Consider the following 20,300-nt stretch of genomic DNA (forward strand, 5'->3'; position numbering starts at 1 on the left):
TTTTTAACAACGATTTTATTGTCAAATAAAGTCTTTAATTAGATAAAAATAATATTTTATTATATATTTTAATATATATTTTATAATCATAATTATCAAGGGAGAAAATATTAATAAATATATGTACAATGGTACGTGTGCGATCTAACCAAATTTCCTGGATTATATTAGAATAATATTTGAAATAATAAAGAACTATTAATTTTTCCACTTGACCGAAGGAATACGCAAAGCGCTTGTAGCATAAAAATATTCTTCCGATTGTGGCTGAAGTTTGCTTTTATATTCCAGCAATGCCGTTTGATCTCCTTGCATCACAAAAATCTGAAACCATATTTGTTCGTAAGTAAAATAAGGTTAACTTTGCAAAATATACTATTATATTTGACATACATCTATGGCAATTCTGTAACAATTGAAAGATTTGGCTAGTTCTAAACGTTTGTCAATATTGTCAACATATTTTAAATATCGTTCAAGAATATCAAGCGGCGCCTGTGCTCTGTGGAATAATTTAACAATATCCTCTATGGGCAGAGATGTTTGTAATTTTTTATTTCCAAGCCAGCCCTGTTATTAGAGAAACAAAATTAATCTAGGACATTATGCGAATATTATTTAAATAATAAATACGATGTCATTCCTTAGAATATTAGAATATTATTACTTTTGTCAAAAGTAGACGATCAATAGTTTCCCATTCGCCGAGCGATGCTTTAACCTCGATTACTATTTTTTGGTATTGCTTAGGCGATATATCATGTTGTTGAGAAAACATGACAGCTGACTGCGAGGAATGTTTATCGTTTTTACATATGTAACGTAAAAAATCAAGAACCGACCAATTTCCCTCTATTTTTTCACTATTCTCTGCATTTCTTAATGCCACATGCCACTCTATGAATGAGCGTTAATTAATATTTAATTAATATATAATATTAATTATCATAAATAATTTCACGCGTATTATTTTTCACACGTACTTACCTAACAATTGAATATAAGAATGAAGAAACTGTGTTTCTTTACAATCAACTAAATTTAAGAATTGTGTCTTGTAGCAATTACGAAGTTTTTGCAACAATTTATCACAATCTTGAGTATTCTTTAGAATAATGTGCAGATTTATCATCTGCAATTGAAGAAGCTTGTATCGAGTAAAAACTATTAAAATTTTTAATAGATTATACTTACTGCAGAATTTACTAATTGACCTAGCATTCTAAAATCAATATCAAAATTATTATTGAAATATATGAAAGTAATTGCCATTGATATACTTACGATAAAATGTCTGTAATTTCATTTGTTTGTAATTTAGTAGAGAGATAATGTATATAAACATTCACTACTTCTGGTCTTTCAGCTAATAAACGGTAAACTAAAGATTTCTTCAAAGTTTTTATAAGAAACAGAACTATCTAGAAAGCAAATATATCAAATGTTTCATAATTGATGTGAATGTTGATAAATGGTTTAAAGAAATTGCGCGTGTGTGTGTGTGCGCGTATAATTACTATTAATATGGCATTCCCATTTCCACTTTTTACAGCTGAATCTAATAATGCTGTCTTGCTAGCTAATGATTTGTACTGTTCCAATGAATAGGATTGTCCCATTAATATCCTTCTTAGAGTAACATCTGGTTGTGTTTGAACGTCGTCATTGGGTCGTTGATCTATATTTTGGATTTTATCTAAAGCTAAAACTAAGATATAAATGTGATATTTGGATTTCATATATTCATCCCCATTTATTATTATTATTATTATTATTATTATTATTATATATTATAATTTTTAACATACTGCAATGAAGTGTCTTTTCAGAAATGACAGAAAGTAGAGGTTTCAAATTTTCTAAATCATTATTAGATTTGATATAATTTTTAGATGTTGAGAGGAAGGAAACATCGGTACCCAGAATCTCTGATTTAATATCTGAAGCTTCGAACGGTTGATCTACCTGTTGTTAAATTAATGCAACAACAACAATAATAAAAGTAATAATAGTAATAGTATAGAAATATTACAGAAAGAGACATGGAATATATTTGTTAACCTCGTTACTCTCGAAGCAGAAAAAATTTTTTTCGATGTCGTCCCAATAATTTTCCTCGTCTTTCGTAATGCTCATATTGACAGGAAATAAATACAATTCATTCGATTACAATCAGGAAGTCTTTTTATACAAGTATAGTTAACAATAAAGAGCATTGTGAAGAATAGGTCGTAAGTAATTAATCGTCAACATACTGTTTGAATGGAAACGTAAGAACAATTAAGTTTTTTTTTTAAGTATAAATTAATGTGTCAATATTTATTGTTGAAAAGTTTTCGTCATGAATTATAAATATCATTCAGACGAAGTACTCTGTTTTTCTAAATTTGTTCGATCATTTTCATGTCATGTTCTATATTACCAACAAAATTTGTCACTTAAAATTGACGATATAAGAAATTTGACTGAAATAGTATTTATTCGATGTAACTATGTAACGAAGTAGTATTTATTCGATGTAAAAATTATAAAACTTTGATAATATAAATAATCTTTTACGACCATCATTTTCATAGATTTAAATCTTAGCTCAGCTTAGAAAGCGACGTAATGGACGGTGGTGTGCGATTCTCGTTTGAACCAATGGGATGGCTCGTCTTAGAGAAAGATCTTCACCGGCAACTAGTTCCTCGATATAATTAAACGATACATAAGTAAAAAGAGACGCAATTTATAGCAAAGCTCTGTTTATTATCATCAATGAAGCTTTTTTTATATTTATCTTCAAAATATAACTTTATATGGTCGTGACTAATTCTAACCCCATATTATAAATCTCTATAAGCAGCGCCATCTGCAGAGCGAAGGGAAGGAAACCAATATGGTTGACATATAACCATTAAATAGGTGCTTTGTGTATTTACATTCTTTCTTTAAGCAAGTTCGATTATTTCGTTTATAAAACTATTACGAATGTTGAAAATATTTTAATGACTAAATGATTAAATGATTGAACAGCCATGGCAACTACGGAGATAATATTTCCTAATGAAGAACAACCAGCAAAATTGTTGAAATGGAGAATTTGCACGAATACTACGGTCTCAGCCGGTAGAGTATTGTTTTTCTATCGGAACGTAACGCCGGAGAATGAAGAAAGTAGCAGTCCTGAAAAGAAATTTCGAGCCATACGATATGGCCGCATTACAAAATTATTGTTCAAGGAAGGTGACATCATAAAACCTGGGTATATTTTCCTTAACCTCTATATTATTACGATAGTTTCCATGAATGCACTTTAAATGTTTACATATTTTTATATATTCTTATTGTACTTATGTTTCTTTTATATATATATATATATATATACTTATATGCATATATACATATATACTTATGTTCTCCGCATAAACTTATTATGCTTATAATTGTTCAGTACCTGGATAATTTGTTAGTGTTTTAGGGAAGTGATATTGATACTGGAAGGATGCAAACATCCTACCGTCATGAAGGATTTGTGTGCAGAATGTGGGGTAGATTTAAGAATAGAGGGAAATGGAAAAGATGGAGGAAATATGATTTCTCAAGCTGTTGTACCAATGATACACAGTGTACCTGAACTTAAAGTATGTCCAGAATTAGCAGAAAAAATTGGGAAGGAAGATGTACAGAGACTTTTACGAGATCGTAAATTGGCTTTACTTGTCGATTTGGATCAAACAATTGTTCATACAACCAATGATAATGTGCCTCCTAACATGAAGGTTATTAATAATTTTCTATACGATATAGTAAAGAGATATAATAACGTTATAGAAATTATTTGAATATTTTTAGGATGTTTATCATTATCAACTTTATGGTTCAAATTCTCCGTGGTATCATACACGTTTAAGACCAAACACTCGACATTTTTTGTTAGAGATGAGTCGTCTATATGAATTACATATTTGTACATTTGGAGCAAGGAATTATGCGCATACAGTAGCTTCTTTGTTAGACAAAGATGGTACCTTGTTCTCTCATAGAATACTTTCAAGAGATGAATGTTTCGATCCGGCATCCAAAACTGCCAATCTAAAGTACGGTTATATACTGTTACGTCTTTAATTAATCCTTGTATGTTTAATTTCTTTTTTTTTTGTTTTCTTTTTTTCTCTCTCTTTTTTCTTTTTTTTTTTCTTTTTTTTTTTTTTTTTTTTGCATGAATTTAATTAACAGGAAACGTTATTCATAATAGGGCTCTATTTCCTTGCGGAGATGACATGGTGTGTATTATAGATGACAGGGAGGATGTATGGCAGGGGTGTGGCAATTTGGTACAAGTTAAACCTTATCACTTTTTTCCTCATACCGGTGACATACATGCTCCACCTGGACTAGAAAAAAATGATCCTGCAACGCCCATATCGATTTCTGCGAAAGAGGCACGAAATAAAAATAATAATAATGGCATATTAAATTCGACCGATAAAGATATATTAAATAATGACGCTAAAGACACGGAAAGTGTCATAAAGGAACATGAAAGTATAGTTACTATATGCGAGGAGTCGAAATGTCTTAATGACGATACAGAAGGTTCAAGAGACAAAGAGAAAAATATTGATGTGACACGGTCAAATGATGCGGAGAAGCAATCGGATAATGATATTGAACGGGTTAAAGAATTAGATAATAAAACGTCAAATTCAAAGGAAGATAGAGGACAAGAGAAGGAAGGGAAACGTAATGAAAGTAAATTTATAGACGAGGATGAAGATGATTATTTATTGTATTTGGAAGATATTCTTCGAAAAATACACGCAGAGTTTTATAACAACGTAGAAAAGGAAATTGGTCAAAAGTCGTTAAGAGTTATTATACCTCGTGTAAGAGCTCAAGTATTAAAAGGTATTTGCTTGACTTTCAGTGGATTAATACCTACTCATCAAAAGCTTAATCAGAGTCGTGCTTATAAAGTAGCAAGGGCATTTGGAGCAGAAGTGACACAAGTAAGATCTTTATTTATTAATATATTATTATTATTATTATTATTATTATTATCATCGTCGCATAGATTTTGTGCACGTGCATCATAATTGACTAAAATCCATTAGGATTTGACGGAAAATACTACACATTTAGTTGCTATTAGACCAGGAACTGCAAAAGTAAATGCGGCCAAGAAGCGAGGCGATATAAAAATCGTAAATCCAGATTGGCTCTGGGCATGTGCAGAACGTTGGGAATACGTTGATGAACGTCTTTTTCCTCTCACTACAAAGGTACATGTCATTTCATTACAAAGGATAATATGTATAATCCATCGGTTAATAATAATTATTTCGCTCGACAAGTTATTTTTCAAAACATAAGAAATATTTCTTAGGCACGTGCCTCTAGGATACCACCTGCTCATTGTAGCAGTCCAGAACATATAGAGGAACAGAAGGACGAATTAAAAGATAAATTTGCAGATAGTATAAATCCTTTGATGTCCTTTACTCAAGAAGAAATAGAAATAATGGATAAGGAAGTAGAAGAGGACATGGAAGATCAAGATTTAGAGGTTTCCCTTTTTGATATAGATAATATTGAAGGTTACAGCAAAAGAACACATGGAAGTAATTACAATTCAGAAGAATCATCAAACGGTAATATTTCCTTTTTATATTCTTATCGATAAATTGATGATTAACATTTCTGATTACAGATGAGGAATGCAAATCGTTTAAAAAAAAGAGGAGAATATACAATAGTTCCGATGACGTCGTCGACGACGACGACGATGACGACGACGAGGACGAGGACGAGGACGAGGACGAGGACGAGGACGATGACGACGACGAGGATGAGGACGATGGGGACGACGACGACGACGACGACGACGACGACGACAATGATGGTAACGACAACAACGACGACAATGATCTTACAACGCGTTTTAGAAGAGGGGAAGACTTACCAGATGATCTAGACCTTGATGATAATTCCCAAGATTCTGTAGATCTTGAACCAATTGAAAATGAAGATGATAGAGAATGGAATGCTATGGGAGCTGCACTTTTGGAAAAATTTCTTTCAGAATAATATGTTATAAAATAATTCAACAGTTTAATTTACTATATTATGCAGTAATTAAAGCACTTTTATATTTCAACGATTTATTAATTGGAATTTGTTGAAAACGATGAAAGGGTTATGTAGTTATTATGATTATAAAATTTATATGATAAAAAACTTTTCGTGTGACATTTTTTAATTTGGAAAGAGAACAATTATACTTGGCATTGCATGCAACTTTGTGAAGGGACGATACAAATAATATCATATAATGATGAATACTTTTTTAAACAAAATCCACAAAGTATAAAATAATTAACAAATAAATTATTATTAGAATTTATTTATAGTTTAAAATACATAAATACATTATACTCCGTATGGTTCTTCAATATTTGGATCTTCGTGGTATTTGACGTATGTTTCTTGATACGTAAAATCTCGTTTATCTTTCGTGACTCCTCTTGGAGGTGCTCTATCATAATCAAAAGCATTTTTGGATTCACCAAATAATTGATTGGCCTCCTTTATATCATTCCTGATTTAAAGATTTAAATTACATTTAAATGAAAATATATTAACATTGATATTAGTATAGTTTATATATATATATATATATATATATATATATATATATATATATATATACGTGCATGTAGACAATATGCATATTCAATTGAAATGATACTCGCCTGTACTTGCCGACAACAACCTTTTTACCAGTTATAGGATCTGTAATATCACCCAATGGATAAATAACATCTACAACCTGCATAGAAACGTTATGATTATGAGAATGAAATTATTGAAAAATAGAAAAATCAAATACTTATTAATATTATTATAATTGACAGATGTATACTTTGTGGGTAATGAGACGCGTTAATTTTTCAGGCAACAACTGTATCAAAACGATATCTCCTACGTTACATTTCTTGTCTGGATCATGGGCATAGATGAAGTCATGCTCTTTGAAGTACTAGATAGCGAAAATAAAAAATAATTTTTTTCTTTTTTGAAAAAAGTACCTTCAATGTATTTCGTTTAAAGTTAAAATAGTATCATACCATATAAATACGCTTATCCAGTTCAAAACGCGGTACACGTACTTTTACAGCATTTTGCTTTATAGATGGCAAACACTTTCCAAGAAAATATCGTAATACTTGTTTACCTGATCCTGCCATCGTCACTTCTTATTACACAATAAATAATAAGTAATATAATAAAAAGCAAATAATTTTATAACCTCTTTGATATACAGAACAATGATATAATATAGGCAGGGTTTAACTGACCAATGGTAGCCTTCAAATCGGGGACGACGAGATTGGCGCGAAACATTCAAATTGTTATTGTAAATATCGATATCGAATTAATAAAATTGAATATATTAAATATATTTATTAAAAGAAAATAAAGAACGTATCTGTTGAAAACATATTCTTCGTGGAAGCATAAGAATGCGTTGTTGTTCAGAAAAATTAAACGATATAAGTAATTTTTAATTGAATCGATACGTTTATTCAGAACGATTATATACTCTCGATCGAACTTATATTACGTGCAAATAAAACGTCAAATGTTTGTTCGACAGATTGAAATCGACCGTTAACGTACTCTGATATTAATAACAGACGTTTAGAATCTTTCCGTGTCTTCATCATTTTCTAGAAAAGTTAACATCTTCTAAGTAATGGTGATAAAATAGACATTGCAATCAATTTAAATCGATATGATTGAATGAATATTTGTTTTCTAATGTCATTTTGCGATCGTAAAATATGAATGCCAAATGAATGTTAAAAAGAATGTGTTTCTTCGAAAGGTGCAACATAGTATATGTTATGTATTTACTAGCTTGGCAACTATCGGTACATATAAAGCGTATTATCAGCGACATAGATTTACAATAGTTATTTGTATCTAAATGACATCAAATTCGATTTCGTCATTTGATTATACGTTCGTTCCATTTATCTACCAATGCAGAGGAAGTATTTATGATTGTACCTATTTATGATCTACTGTACGGACTTCTCTTATAGGCATCTAATAATGCCTATTTACGATTACATTTTTTATGTAAATCAGTACCTTTTTGCCATCGCATAATGATTTCGTGCTTGGTAATGGAAGAAACGAATATGTTATTCATTTATTAAAGTCGTAAAAATGACAACATTATATCGCCTATGTTCTTCGTGAAATTATTATCAAAAATTTCATTCGCGGAGAAATATGTTATCGGACAAGCTCGATCAGTTTCTTTTAGGGTGGATTTTAATCGGAGTACATATAACGCGAAGTCAATTGATGATCAGACCAGTTTACGTTTACAAACACGTTATACGCGGGATGCACGATTACTTTAATAATACGTGCATTATACTTTTACACGACACTCCAAATGTTATCGAGAGTACAGGTGAGTTCGTACAAAATGTGTGAGTTTAACAAAATTTAATTCTAAATTGCCATTCTTAGATTTATCCCCTTGAATCTGTCGAAATATCGAAAATTGAAATTATTAATAGAATTCGAAATTATTACAAAAAAGCAAAGCAAAGAAAAGAAAAGATTAATCATTGGATACATTGGCATGTGTGTAACGTGTAAAGATTATCTATGTATGTGTAAAGATTAAGTAATGATCTCTTTATTATTGTTATCTTATAGATTTGAACGAGGCGGAAGAATTGTTGGCACTTCAGAGGTATCTCAGTGGTACTCTTCATATTCGTACGGCCATCATGGATTTTCATATGTTCAAGACACGAGTGAGAATGTCGACTTTGTCATTTTTTATCGGATAGACACATATGTATAAACTTTAATGATTCGTGTTTTATTTGTTTATTGCTTCTTTTCCTTTTTTTCTCTTTGTTTTTTGGTTCTTTTCTTTTTCTTTTTCTCCAAATAGGTGGGTACAAGCTATTATCACATAAAAAGGCCACTCTTCGTTTTATTGAATGATTACAACGATACGAGGGACGAGCTGGCACGTGTAAATGATTTCATACACATATATACGTATAAAAGAAAATAATTAATCTTCGAAATGATTCGTTACGAATAATTTGAAACTTTAAGGAACCTACGAAGGGAAACATAGCGACTGTTTATTTTACCAAAATGTAGCAGGTTTCTACGTGGCTGGCAATGGAGTATCCAACCTGGTTGCTCTTCTTCAGGAACGAGACCCAAATCGAGATGTTTTTTCGTAACATTTATATACCGTTCAATTGCCAATTGATGATAACTCGAAACAATAACAACGATGAGATGATCTTTGAGGTCTATCAAATTGACAAACAATCGAAGATCAGGATAATGGATTTTGGCTCTTGGGATAGAATAAATGGTTTCAAAGGACCTACGTTGGGCCTCTATCAAAGGAGGAATGATCTTCATGGGCATAATATACGCGTTGTCATGACCCACGTTAGTTTTATTTCTTGAAAATCAACCTATGATTTGCTATGTCGTTTTCAATTCAAACAATTTTATAGGATCCTCCGGTATCCCTGATATATCGTAACGAGAAGAACGAGATAATTAAAGTGGGTGGTTTCTTCGGGGAGTTGATGAAGTTACTGCAGGAAGGCATGAATTGCACGTGAGTAGTAAGTCTCTTTGTGTGTGTGTGCGCGCGCGCGCGCGCCATTTAAATGGGATAGAAAATATGAGAGTGAGAGAGAAAGGGAAGAAAATGAGCATACGATTCAAATGTTTCGATTTAATCCGTTTTTTTCTTTTTATGTTCGTCTTTCTCTTTTTTAACACCATTATTTCTCTGGTTTCGTCGTTTCTCTAAACGTTCCCTAAGGTCTTCCAATAGTTTGGCGGTTTCCTTTCTAAAATATTCTTCTTGACTAGCCGACGATCTTTCTTCGAAAATATCTCGTTTCCTGCCATCACCGCTTCTTCGTCGTCTTTCCGTATACAATCTCTCATTTTGCCATAAAACTCGGATTTTATCGGTCCGACGTAAGAAGCATTCTCTCGCAATTCTACATAACATTTTCCTTACTCATCAAGCGCAACTTTCATCATCCCGTTGATTCGTCCTTCTATTTCATCGTATCCTTTAATTTATCATTTTCTTTTCTTTTCTTTTTTTTTTTTTTTTGTTTTCTCTCTCTATCTCTCTTTTTTTTTTCCTAGTCGTTAGTCGGCTCTATAATATTGTCTATTGTGTGAATTTGACGTGAGTCGCGCGACGTTTTGACAAAACGCTTAGATCTTTTTATGCCAGCCGCGATATAACGATCGTTTATTCGTTTTTCCCCCTTTTTATAGAACATAGATCATTATACGAAAAGTAGTTATTCACAATTAGACCAGAATGAAACGTTTTACTTATATTAATTTATCTTTCTGTCTGAATTATTGATATCTCGAAATTCTTTTCGTCAACGATATGAATAATATATTTTTATTTACGTTTATTCACTTCGTAGATTGACTTACATAGAAACAGATTCTTGGGGTTTAAATCTATTAAACGGAACGTGGACCGGTGCCATAGGGATACTGGTAAAAAACGAAGCTGATATCGCTGGCATGGAGTTAATGATGACGTCTGACAGATTGGATGCCATCTCCTTCACTACTCCGGTTTTCTCCACAAAGTATGCCGTAATTATATCGATAATAGAATGAGACATTATTTAATGTATATCGTTAATTGATTCTATCGTAAATCTATTACACGTACGTGTATCATTATGTATCATTATATTGTCATTTAAGATGCCGTACATTCATCAAAAGACCGGATTCTACGTCTATCAAATGGCGAGCTTACACAGCACCTTTCGATGCCTACATTTGGTACTTTATAGGCTTGCTGATACTATTGAGCAGTGGAATGATATTGATGATAAAAATCGTGGTTAAATTGGTATCCTATAACGAGGACTCGGAACACTCACCGTCGACATTTTCGGAGATAATGTTTTATGTTTTCGGGGTATTTTGTAGTCAAGGTACGACGTATAGATAAGAACTTACGTACAGTAAAGATATTTGCGTATTATTTTGATTCGTAAAAAAATGTAGGTATGGAACAATCGCTGTTAGATCCAATTCGCATGGTACAATTCGTTATCCACTTAACCGCCGTTATCGTTTTGGCCGCTTACTCGGCGGCGCTCATTAGTTTCCTGGCTATCAAGACTTTTGTTATGCCTTTCACGACCATGGAGGGTCTTCTCAAGGATGGTACCTATCGATTTGGAGTTATTCAAGAATCCGCGGATTATTCCTTCTTTCAAGTAAAAAATTTCTCATCGTTAAATCATCATAATTATGCGACCATTGGTTTTTTCCTATATACTGGGGAACAAAAAAATATCGTCATAAAATGTCGTCGTTTCAGAATACAACGGATAAAGTGCTCAGCGTATTGTTTGCTAATTTATTAAGAAAAGAGACCGATTTGCCTATCAATTATCTCGATGGTCTGAGCCGTGTTTGCAAGATAGACAAGTATGCCTTCATGGCGATGGATAATATTGCAGCGGAATTGCAACCAAAGCTTAGTTGCAGTTTGGAATCTCTCGACACCATAACGCAAACGACCATAGCTATGGCAGTCCCTAATAGAAGCCCATACGACGGTATTATCAATACCAAGTAAGAAGATTTTCATTCAATCTCTATTATCTCCATTTTCTTTTTCAATTTTTTTTTTCTCTTTTTCTAAAAGATATCCTCCTCGTAAAGCTTTTATTTCTAATGATCTTTTTATATCACATTTATATGCAGCATTCTGACGTTGAGAGATAGTGGAATACTTCAACGTTTGCTTAACACCGAATGGTCCAATCAATTTACAAAGGTAACACGCTCTACTCTAAAATATATTTTCAAATGTTAAAGAACATAAAGGGTACAATGTGCTTGTACGTTTTTCAGCCTAAAAGCTCTTGGACGTCGGTCGAGCTTTTCGACATGGTGCCGCTATTAATTTTCATGTTTTGTGGCTCCGTCATTAGTTCCTTTTTACTTTCTTTAGAGTATATGGTACATCGACAAGTCGCGAATAATAAGAAACTGCGAATCGTACGAAAGAGACGTGTGAAGATATTTTAATATTACTTTTTTAAATAATTTAAACGAGAGTGAACAATATGATTAATCATCTTTGTGTGCATGATCGGTCCGTGAAGAGGAATAAACTTTTTATTTGTTTTTTTTTTGTTATACTTTGAGATACGTATATAAATATATATATATATATATATATATATATATATATATATATATATAAAATCCGTCGGCAAAAAATTGCTCGACAAATTCGGTGTTTACTTTTCAATAATATTTAGAACGTTCGAGAGCTCAGCGAAGATCGGTTCGTCCTTCTGATTTATTTTGCTGTAGACATTTATCTCTCTTGTGTACGTTTAACGTGTACGTGTAGTTCTTGATTATTAAATTACGTTGTACGCTCTTTGTGCTTTCGTTGATTTTCATCTACGTTTCGACATGTCAGAACGTCGTAGAATTTTTTCATCAACGAGATTAAACGAGCAAGAGAGAGCATTCGGTAAGGAGAATATTTGCGATTTAAGGCAATCCAACAAATTGGCTGGTACCAATTCTCAGAAGGCTCCATCTTCGAAAAAATCTCATCCCAGTGATATCGGTGGCCCGTGCTATTGTAATGTGAACCCGTGTAACAATATAATTTACAACAATGTCAAGTCGTCGGCGAAAAAGACACCGTTTAGAATTCACTTTGATCGTGCTGGAAACGATTATAACAAAGGAGTTCGCGTTCGAGAACGGATCGTCGAGTATGATACTCGCAGGATCGAGGAACTTAAGAGAAATACACGATTTTTGGATAATAAGGTTAGTAGATAAACAAACGTTAGTACGTTCACGACTAATCGTGGTGAAATTGTACGAATGAACAGCTCGTGTTATGCCCGAGACGCGATTTTTACACGAAGAAAGAACAACCGGAAGTGAACGTGGCCCAGAATTTCCAGAAGAACGTTCCTAACTCATCCGTTTCTTCATCTTCTGATAAAAGGACAGTAAGATCGGTTAAATCCATTTTCGATCTCAAATTACCAAAGGGACAGATTTCAATCACAAAATCTTTGGTAGATCTTTCTCAGGAGTAAGTCGTTACGACACATTACGTCACTTTAACAATCTATGCGCGGATACATATAAAAGAAAACGTTTTAATTATTGAAAACGAATCTGTTACATTGATGTTTATAGAAGTAAACAATCAACAAACATTGTCAACAAAGTCCGCGATGCAAGTAAACAAGATTTTCGTCCTACAAAGTCTACGTACGTTGAGAAGTGAGTTTCTAAGAAAATACAAATTTATTCAAATGTGATAATAACAAGTTGATAACTTTTATCGTAGGAAAGAATTGTTGTGTACGACGTCTCACTTACGCTCAAGATATTGTTCCGATCAACGAACAGTCGTCGTAGCTAGGAGCAGAATAGCCTCGACTGGTTCTACAAACAAAGATATTGTCGATCGACAGAAACAACAGGATGGTGGATTGAATAAATGGAACGCATTCGATGGCAACAAAGATTCGTTATTTGCGGGTATTTCGACTATACTTTCCTCCGATTCGTTGAAGAATCAAGCTATTACTAGAGGCCCGAATAAGTCTGACTCATTAGATATATTGATATCTCGAGGAAAATTAACGAACGATCGGGAAAGGCAACCGTTGGTATGGAATAAAATTCCATCGAAGGTATAGAATATACGTGAATCATTCATGAAGTTGTCTGGCAATAAAATATTATCTTTATTTAAGGTACAAGGAAAAGTAAAAAACGATTGGGAAGTCGTTAAACAGAATACTGATTTTTCTCCGTACTTGTTATATCATGCCGATTATCTCGTTGATCTGCTGACTATTGAAAAAGATAAGGAAGATAATTCACCAAAATTATCTTCCGGATTTATCGACAAATATACTAATAACGAACCGAGAAATATAATAGTCGCTTTTCTCATACATTTGGCTGTAAGCGTGAATCCTTGACAATTCGAAAGTCCTGTCACTTATGATTACATTGTTTTTTTCTCGTTTCTTTTCTCTCTTTTTTGTTTTTTTTTCCTTTTTTTTTCTTTTTTTTCTTTTTTTTTTTTTTTTTTTCTACAGACACATTGCCGCTATCCGTCGTTCATTCTCTATCAAGCGGTGAAACTTTTTGATATTATTCTCGACAAAATTCCTATAGATATAACGGACATGCAACTGGTAGCTATAACAGCGTTATGGGTTGTCCTGAAGAAAGAAGGAAACTTCAATAACGTTCCATCGGTTGTAACAAAATCTTATAATCCAACATGTCTATGTTGAAAATGACATGTTAATGTAAGAGATAAGTTTTTTTTTTGTTCCTTAACTTAAGACAACCGTTGTTTTAGGCAACATTAATGCTCGGCCTAATTCCGAATCAACAGTACGCTAACGTAGATATATTGGCCGAATGGGAGAGAGTGATCTTGCGTTCTCTCAAATTTAATATATCATTTTCCGATCCATTTTCTATTTTCGTTTTTTACGTGGTTAATTGCGATTACCACGATCAGGATAGTATTTGCAACCGTACCATCACCAAAATCTATTACTGCGGAGGTTATATTGTACGTGATCGATATTTTTTCGTGATCGAACATTCGAATATTTTAATATGTTCTTTTTCTTTTTCCAACCAACCCCCGCCTTTGCCCTCCCCCCCCCCCTCCGCCCCCTCGCAGATCGATTTGACGTTATTGGATGTGAGCTTTAGTTACATAACGTCGAATCATTTGGCACTCGCTACGGCTGAATTAGTAATGTGCATTGTCCTGGACAGTGATGCCCAATTAATAAACCCTCGATGGCATTTCTGGAGACGTATTATAACAGATGGTATTAACATTCCAATAAGGTATTGTCATCTTCAAAGTTGGAAAATATTTTCGTAGATCAAACAAAAAGATCGCTTTTTCTAATTGTAACATTTCTCTTCATTTGTAAAAAAAGAATTTACGACGATGAGATCAATGTGTTAAGATCAACTATGATCTCTCACGTTTTGGAGTCAGAGAAAAAGCATACGAAGGAGGAGACGGTGAAAAAAAGATATGGTCACAATAGATACGGTAATATTTCGAACTTTCTTCTAGAGAAGATAAAGAAGATACCGCCTGAGAACTATTCGATTTCTATGTAATTCCTTTTCATTGGTTTTTATTTTTTGACCGTTTTTCTTTTTTAATGCCTTTCACCCCTACGTCATTTGTCACACATCGTGTGTATCCGTTTAAGTGGGATCAAAAGAAAAAAAAAAAAAAAAAAAAGAAAAAAAAAAAAAAGAATAAAAAGAAAGTTTAATTTATTATTTAGTTATAAGATTATAAGAAGAAAAGAAATATTTCGATTATATTGCACTTTATTTAGCTCTGGTTATATTGATTAATGTTTCAAATCGAATCGCATAGATGCTCGTTCATATACACACCCACACATTATCACTTGAATGTTATACAAGTACGTTAAAGAAATATAATATATTCGATTGTTTGTCAGTTTTGTTTGTATCACCTTTTTAACTCCCTCCGCCATTTTATTTACATACGTTCTTGAAATAATTCAATCAGTTTCGGTACACATTCCGTGTCTAAATATGTAGGTATATAATGCCTTTCATCGATTATTTACGATCTCTTTATTTACGGGTTCTTAAGCCTTGATTTTATAGTCCGCTTTTGTCGTAGCCCATGTGTTCCATTGGGTCCATGAATTGTCGACTGAGATAAGATTTGTTGCGTCGTCCTGGTCGACGACAAAAATTGATTCGTGATAATACATTGACAAGTTTTACGATCCATATGTATATATATATATATATATATATATATATATATATATATATATATATATATATGTATGTACATATACATGGCTTACCTTGAACAATACGTTGGGATGGCCACCCCAGCTACCGAATAGTCGTAAGAGATCTGGTTTCTTAGAGTATATCGTACTGGCTGCCAAAACACCATGTTTCAATTCGTCCAAGGCATGTACCGTTTTTCCAGCAGAGCTTAAAATGATGCGCGGTGGTTCTAATCCCAGATTGCATCTCGACCATTCCTTAACCGGTGCTAAACCACCGTCAGGACAGACCAACATAAAGTCGGATGTCTTCACGCCACCTTCGGTCTCGTTCTTCTTATCTACGAACGTGATTAATAAAAATTTTAGAAGAAATATTATTGAAGTAGGATATGAAGAATGAATTCTCGTAGATATTGACCAATTTCCATGAGAGCAGGTAGAGGCAAGAAGGCCACATCACCCTTGTCCGAAGTCAGACATCTAAAGCAAAAGGATGATGATTCGTTTATTAGGAATGAAATTGTAAATAACGATTTGTTTATTAATACAACATAGGATAGCAGAATATTTACTTGATAGCACCTTGACCTCCTTTAAAGGCTTCCGCCTCGTTTGGTTTACACTTAGTTGCCTCGGTTACCTTGTCGTCATTGGATGCAATGTTACCAACACACTGCTGACACAATTTCGATCCTGGCTGTGCGCCAGGTGCGCAGGAGCCATCAAAGAATTCTGTTAGATCCTCTTCCGAGGTAATCAAATTTGCTTTCTTAAGAGCGTGAACCGGTGCCAACCATCCAGCAAAGTCGTCTTGGTAACCACTGTGGCAAGATCGTTTGCCTCTCAAATCGGCTGGAAAAGTTTTAAAATGTTTAATTTCTTTTTTCTTGATCATCTTTTAATAAGGCGATAATTGGACGAAGCACAATTATTATTTACCAAGTGCTTTGATAGGGCTGCCTTTTTTAACAACAACAACTGCCGGTCTTTCGCTATATTTCGTCGAGCCACTTCCATAAATTTCTGAAATAATCGGTTGCGCATTGAATTCCGTTATTGCACGTAGTACCGATCCACCATCAACGACTACTAGATCAGCCCCATCATCTCTGACCGCTACCAAGCAGGCATCCTGAGTCTTCTCCAATAAGCAAATCAGTCTGGGTCTAGCATCTCTAATGGACAGAGATAATAAAAGAATCAGTCAATTGCCCTTCGTTAGATTTATTCTTTAAACATTTCAAGAATAACAATCACCTTGAGTGAGCTGCTCTACTCAAGGCACGGCACTTGTTCAGATCATTCTGAGTCCATACACACCAGCGGGCATTCCTTTCAGGTGCACCCGAGTTCCTTTCGATGACGTCCAAGTATTTCGCGTTCTTCAAATGTTGTTCAGGAGCAATCGGCGACGAAGCAACAGCCAGAGTTTTTTCATCTAGCAGCAACAAATCTTTCCACCAAGCAGCCTTTTCCTTTTCACCCAATTGTCCTAATTCGGTTAATTCCTGAGGACGTATGTACATACATTAAGGTTTCGTTAAGAGTAACATATTGAAACGTTAAAAGTAACGTTTAGAACGACTTTATACCTTTTGTACGGCTTCTATGTTGTTGACTCCACCGTTAGCCATATATCCTTGCCATGGTCGAGCAGCCCAGGTACAGGGCTTGGTATCGGCATTGATGGGTACCTTTGTGCCATCAGGACAGAAGTAAAGGTAATTGCTTGGATCTTCGTTAGTTGGGACCGCTGGTGTAACGCCGATAGGCAATCCGAAAAATCGTTTAACGTAAATAACTTTCGTCCAGGCAATGTTACCGCCGTTGTGAGCGAGACAACGCAGAGCACCTTCGTAACCCGAATATATATCTGGATAATCGCAAATTTCTGGTTTTTCGCAAAGCGCGCACATGTTGCTGTACGTTTCCTCTGCAATTGAGATATTATCATCTTAAATATTATCTATTTCCAATATAAAACGCAAATCTAACGAAATTGAACTTAAGAGATACCAACTGAGTCTTTGATTTATTGCTGGATCCGGTGACCAAGTACCAACTAGGCAACCCTCGCTGAAGAGCGAGCTCAATGCCCGAAGTTCATTCTCGCGAGCAGAATATTCTGGATCGTTTATGTTACCGAGTACGCTCAAAGCCGTCAATTTCGTGAGAGGTATTTTGTAACCGACGTTACGTCCAACACCAGTGTGACAAGATTTTAAACCGCGGAGTCCTTGAACGTTGTTTATGTCCAAATCCTTGTGTATCACAGCAACTGCTTCGTAACGATAAGCCGCATCCGGTTCCTCCTTTGTTCTTACCTTTTACGTTGAAGACATGAATAAGAAGGGTAAAGATGTTTCGATAATCATCTACGTGGTTATTTTTTGCGATTTATACATATCGTCTCTTTTTTTTTTTTTTTGTCACCTGTTCTACGACGTTGTATCCGGCCTTCAAAGCTAACTCGTTGTCCTTAGCAGCTAAATACATATCTTCCGGATCGACAGCGACTACGTCGGCCTCTTTTCTACCAACTTTCTCTACGCATTCGTATCTATCGCGACCGGAAATGCAAGAAATAGGGATTCCTTTGCTCGCCGAATCTTCCATCATCTGCACGCATTCCTTCCAATATATTTCCGGTATACAAAGGGTAACTGGAAAAGGAAAGGAACGAAATAATAAGAGAAAAATAAATCGACTTCTCTGCCTTTCATATGGGATACTTAAGGATGAGATCTAGTTTCTCGCGGGAGAAGAATGCAATCGTCAAGTGGCCGCATTCAAAGTCTTACGCATGCATTATTTCGTTACTCGCTCTATTGCTCATCGTTCCTTTCTGATTGTCCCATTAATTTGATTTAATGGACGTCACGAACATCCACGGGATTGGGCAGTGTCTAGACCGCACCGACTAATGCGACCTGATAAGACTCAATCGAGATAATTACATTATTCATTAATACAATATGCTTTAGCGATCAATCTTTCGGTCATATTTTCGAGAGTCGCTCGAAAGTTTCTGATATAAATTTTGCAACGCTAAGTAAAGGACGACTGTATATAGTAATAATAATAAAAAATTTAATCTAATCGAATGATGCGGGAGAAGAAAAGAATTAAAAGAGAGTAAAAGGACTGAACGAATTTTTTAATGTACGTTAACAGAGAAAATAAAAACTTTGAAAATTGAAACTTTGGTTAGCGCTATATCGTAATGGCGCGAAAATCAAACGAAACGGGGTCTATAAACTTACAGACGAGTCTAGATTGGCCAACGGCAGCGTTGCTGGTCATCATCATAGCCGCTAAGCTCGCAAGGATCACGATACTTTTCTGACACCACATTTTTATCACTTTTAGTTGTTCTTTTTCTCACACTTTCGGAAAGCTCTTCGTTCTCAAAGAACGAGAGTGGGAAGGAGGGAGGGAGGAAGAGAGAGGATTGCAAACTCAATGAAACAACTTGAAAGAATGGCGTTTATCTCTCGACGAAAATTAAAATATTAGAAAATTTTGTAACGTAAACAATGAACCAAAGTAATAATTTAGCCTCGTACTATTCGTAACGAACGCCAACGATATACCAACGTGGCAGGATTGTTCGAGCGTCCTTATATATAGGAGCACACTTTTTCCTCCTCGAATTTCCGAGGTCGTTTGAGAGGGGAGTTACTGACGTTATATCGACGACGACGACGACGACGACGACGACGACGACGACGACGACGACGACGACGACGGCGACGGCGACGACGACGACGGCGGCGACGACGACGACGACGACGGCGGCGACGACGACGACGACGACGACGACGACGACGATCTGTCTCGTTCTTCTCTTTTTCTTCCTCCACTAGGTTGTTGTGTCTTGCGACGTAAATGAATCGTCAGTCCTCTCCTACCCCCACCCACCATCCCCTGCAACCTCCTCTCACCGTGCTATCGTTATCTATTCAGCTGTTATAGTTGCCCTCTTCTGCGGATCAACCGAGATTATGGTACAGTTATGGAATTTCCAGTCATACTACCTCCTCTCTTACCTCTCATTTCGCTTTCCTTCCTCTTGTATGCATACAGCTGATCAGGATCGCGACTTTCTTAATAGTTTTCTTTTCTTTTCTTTTGCCGATATTTTGCTCTCTATATTTTAGCAAAATAACTTACATAATGACGTTGAATAAACGATCTGAGATATCGCTATTGAGAGGCGCAAACTAATGTTTACGCTAGCGTTACGATTTTTGAAACACTTTTAGCATACACCATTTTTATTTATTCAATCGATGTAAATGTATACATGTATGCTATATTCTTTTCTCTTTTTACAAAGTGAGAGGGAGAGAGAGAGAGAGAGAA

General features: G+C 34.6%; 6 protein-coding genes across 16 annotated transcripts; 3 read left to right on the forward strand and 3 right to left on the reverse strand.

The window, feature by feature from the left end:
* Positions 1-38: 38 nt before the first annotated feature.
* LOC124428818 (spermatogenesis-defective protein 39 homolog) lies at positions 39-2,344 on the reverse strand. Its single transcript, XM_046973338.1, has 9 exons — positions 2,062-2,344; positions 1,809-1,965; positions 1,518-1,708; positions 1,285-1,421; positions 1,195-1,222; positions 988-1,132; positions 668-897; positions 394-570; positions 39-324 (listed from the first exon to the last, which is right to left on the reverse strand). Exons 1-9 carry the CDS (start codon positions 2,134-2,136, stop codon positions 199-201), a joined length of 1,266 nt encoding a protein of 421 aa, XP_046829294.1. The 5' UTR covers positions 2,137-2,344; the 3' UTR covers positions 39-198.
* A 261-nt stretch (positions 2,345-2,605) lies between these two features.
* LOC124428813 (RNA polymerase II subunit A C-terminal domain phosphatase) lies at positions 2,606-6,372 on the forward strand. 4 transcript variants are annotated; one of them, XM_046973326.1, is made up of 8 exons: positions 2,606-2,941; positions 3,019-3,247; positions 3,464-3,764; positions 3,838-4,082; positions 4,241-4,994; positions 5,100-5,267; positions 5,372-5,636; positions 5,696-6,372. In XM_046973326.1, exons 2-8 carry the CDS (start codon positions 3,021-3,023, stop codon positions 6,070-6,072), a joined length of 2,337 nt encoding a protein of 778 aa, XP_046829282.1. In that variant the 5' UTR covers positions 2,606-2,941; positions 3,019-3,020; the 3' UTR covers positions 6,073-6,372. The 4 variants fall into 4 exon arrangements, with proteins under 4 accessions (XP_046829282.1, XP_046829279.1, XP_046829280.1 ...); XM_046973323.1 differs by having other exon boundaries at positions 2,606-2,937; XM_046973324.1 differs by having other exon boundaries at positions 2,606-2,907.
* LOC124428820 (28S ribosomal protein S17, mitochondrial) lies at positions 6,373-7,330 on the reverse strand. Its single transcript, XM_046973344.1, has 4 exons — positions 7,113-7,330; positions 6,908-7,024; positions 6,738-6,814; positions 6,373-6,583 (listed from the first exon to the last, which is right to left on the reverse strand). The coding sequence occupies exons 1-4, from the start codon at positions 7,230-7,232 to the stop codon at positions 6,415-6,417; spliced, it is 483 nt and encodes a 160-aa protein (XP_046829300.1). The 5' UTR covers positions 7,233-7,330; the 3' UTR covers positions 6,373-6,414.
* Positions 7,331-7,446: 116 nt separating this feature from the next.
* On the forward strand, positions 7,447-12,505 carry LOC124428816 (probable glutamate receptor). 6 transcript variants are annotated; one of them, XM_046973332.1, is made up of 11 exons: positions 7,447-8,473; positions 8,725-8,825; positions 8,969-9,052; positions 9,187-9,489; positions 9,558-9,664; positions 10,509-10,679; positions 10,801-11,036; positions 11,110-11,324; positions 11,429-11,685; positions 11,818-11,890; positions 11,968-12,505. In XM_046973332.1, exons 1-11 carry the CDS (start codon positions 8,287-8,289, stop codon positions 12,142-12,144), a joined length of 1,911 nt encoding a protein of 636 aa, XP_046829288.1. In that variant the 5' UTR covers positions 7,447-8,286; the 3' UTR covers positions 12,145-12,505. The 6 variants fall into 6 exon arrangements, with proteins under 6 accessions (XP_046829288.1, XP_046829289.1, XP_046829290.1 ...); XM_046973333.1 differs by having other exon boundaries at positions 9,190-9,489; XM_046973334.1 differs by having other exon boundaries at positions 8,969-9,046.
* On the forward strand, positions 12,392-15,617 carry LOC124428815. Of its 3 annotated transcripts, none has more exons than XM_046973330.1 (9): positions 12,392-12,909; positions 12,975-13,183; positions 13,291-13,365; positions 13,445-13,793; positions 13,857-14,069; positions 14,208-14,369; positions 14,477-14,695; positions 14,810-14,982; positions 15,078-15,617. In XM_046973330.1, the coding sequence occupies exons 1-9, from the start codon at positions 12,541-12,543 to the stop codon at positions 15,265-15,267; spliced, it is 1,959 nt and encodes a 652-aa protein (XP_046829286.1). In that variant the 5' UTR covers positions 12,392-12,540; the 3' UTR covers positions 15,268-15,617. The 3 variants fall into 3 exon arrangements, with proteins under 3 accessions (XP_046829286.1, XP_046829287.1, XP_046829285.1); XM_046973331.1 differs by having other exon boundaries at positions 12,393-12,909; positions 13,291-13,377; positions 13,445-13,769; XM_046973329.1 differs by having other exon boundaries at positions 12,395-12,909; positions 13,291-13,377.
* Positions 15,469-19,692, reverse strand: LOC124428814 (transferrin). Its single transcript, XM_046973328.1, has 10 exons — positions 19,199-19,692; positions 18,369-18,598; positions 17,956-18,259; positions 17,528-17,868; positions 17,193-17,443; positions 16,875-17,110; positions 16,508-16,787; positions 16,354-16,415; positions 16,005-16,273; positions 15,469-15,869 (listed from the first exon to the last, which is right to left on the reverse strand). Exons 1-10 carry the CDS (start codon positions 19,287-19,289, stop codon positions 15,777-15,779), a joined length of 2,157 nt encoding a protein of 718 aa, XP_046829284.1. The 5' UTR covers positions 19,290-19,692; the 3' UTR covers positions 15,469-15,776.
* Positions 19,693-20,300: the final 608 nt, after the last annotated feature.

This window comes from Vespa crabro, chromosome 13 (assembly GCF_910589235.1).
Source record: "Vespa crabro chromosome 13, iyVesCrab1.2, whole genome shotgun sequence".
Taxonomy (NCBI): domain Eukaryota; kingdom Metazoa; phylum Arthropoda; class Insecta; order Hymenoptera; family Vespidae; genus Vespa; species Vespa crabro.

Coding starts and splice junctions, on each gene's coding strand:
- LOC124428813 (XM_046973326.1), top strand. CDS start 3,021: ATGGCAACTACGGAGATAATATTTCCTAATGAAGAACAACCAGCAAAA. Junction 3,248..3,463: donor GGTGACATCATAAAACCTGG/GTATATTTTCCT, acceptor TTAGTGTTTTAG/GGAAGTGATATTGATACTGG. Junction 4,995..5,099: donor TTGGAGCAGAAGTGACACAA/GTAAGATCTTTA, acceptor AAAATCCATTAG/GATTTGACGGAAAATACTAC.
- LOC124428815 (XM_046973329.1), top strand. CDS start 12,541: ATGTCAGAACGTCGTAGAATTTTTTCATCAACGAGATTAAACGAGCAA. Junction 12,910..12,974: donor CACGATTTTTGGATAATAAG/GTTAGTAGATAA, acceptor ACGAATGAACAG/CTCGTGTTATGCCCGAGACG. Junction 13,184..13,290: donor TTGGTAGATCTTTCTCAGGA/GTAAGTCGTTAC, acceptor TGATGTTTATAG/AAGTAAACAATCAACAAACA.
- LOC124428820 (XM_046973344.1), bottom strand. CDS start 7,232: ATGGCAGGATCAGGTAAACAAGTATTACGATATTTTCTTGGAAAGTGT. Junction 7,025..7,112: donor TGGATAAGCGTATTTATATG/GTATGATACTAT, acceptor TTCGCTATCTAG/TACTTCAAAGAGCATGACTT. Junction 6,584..6,737: donor GTTGTTGTCGGCAAGTACAG/GCGAGTATCATT, acceptor TCTTTAAATCAG/GAATGATATAAAGGAGGCCA.
- LOC124428814 (XM_046973328.1), bottom strand. CDS start 19,289: ATGTGGTGTCAGAAAAGTATCGTGATCCTTGCGAGCTTAGCGGCTATG. Junction 17,111..17,192: donor AGTAGAGCAGCTCACTCAAG/GTGATTGTTATT, acceptor TCTGTCCATTAG/AGATGCTAGACCCAGACTGA. Junction 16,274..16,353: donor ACCTGCTCTCATGGAAATTG/GTCAATATCTAC, acceptor TCACGTTCGTAG/ATAAGAAGAACGAGACCGAA.
- LOC124428816 (XM_046973332.1), top strand. CDS start 8,287: ATGTTATCGGACAAGCTCGATCAGTTTCTTTTAGGGTGGATTTTAATC. Junction 10,680..10,800: donor ACTCCGGTTTTCTCCACAAA/GTATGCCGTAAT, acceptor TTGTCATTTAAG/ATGCCGTACATTCATCAAAA. Junction 11,686..11,817: donor GACGGTATTATCAATACCAA/GTAAGAAGATTT, acceptor ATTTATATGCAG/CATTCTGACGTTGAGAGATA.
- LOC124428818 (XM_046973338.1), bottom strand. CDS start 2,136: ATGAGCATTACGAAAGACGAGGAAAATTATTGGGACGACATCGAAAAA. Junction 1,966..2,061: donor TCTGCTTCGAGAGTAACGAG/GTTAACAAATAT, acceptor ATTTAACAACAG/GTAGATCAACCGTTCGAAGC. Junction 898..987: donor TTCTTATATTCAATTGTTAG/GTAAGTACGTGT, acceptor GCTCATTCATAG/AGTGGCATGTGGCATTAAGA.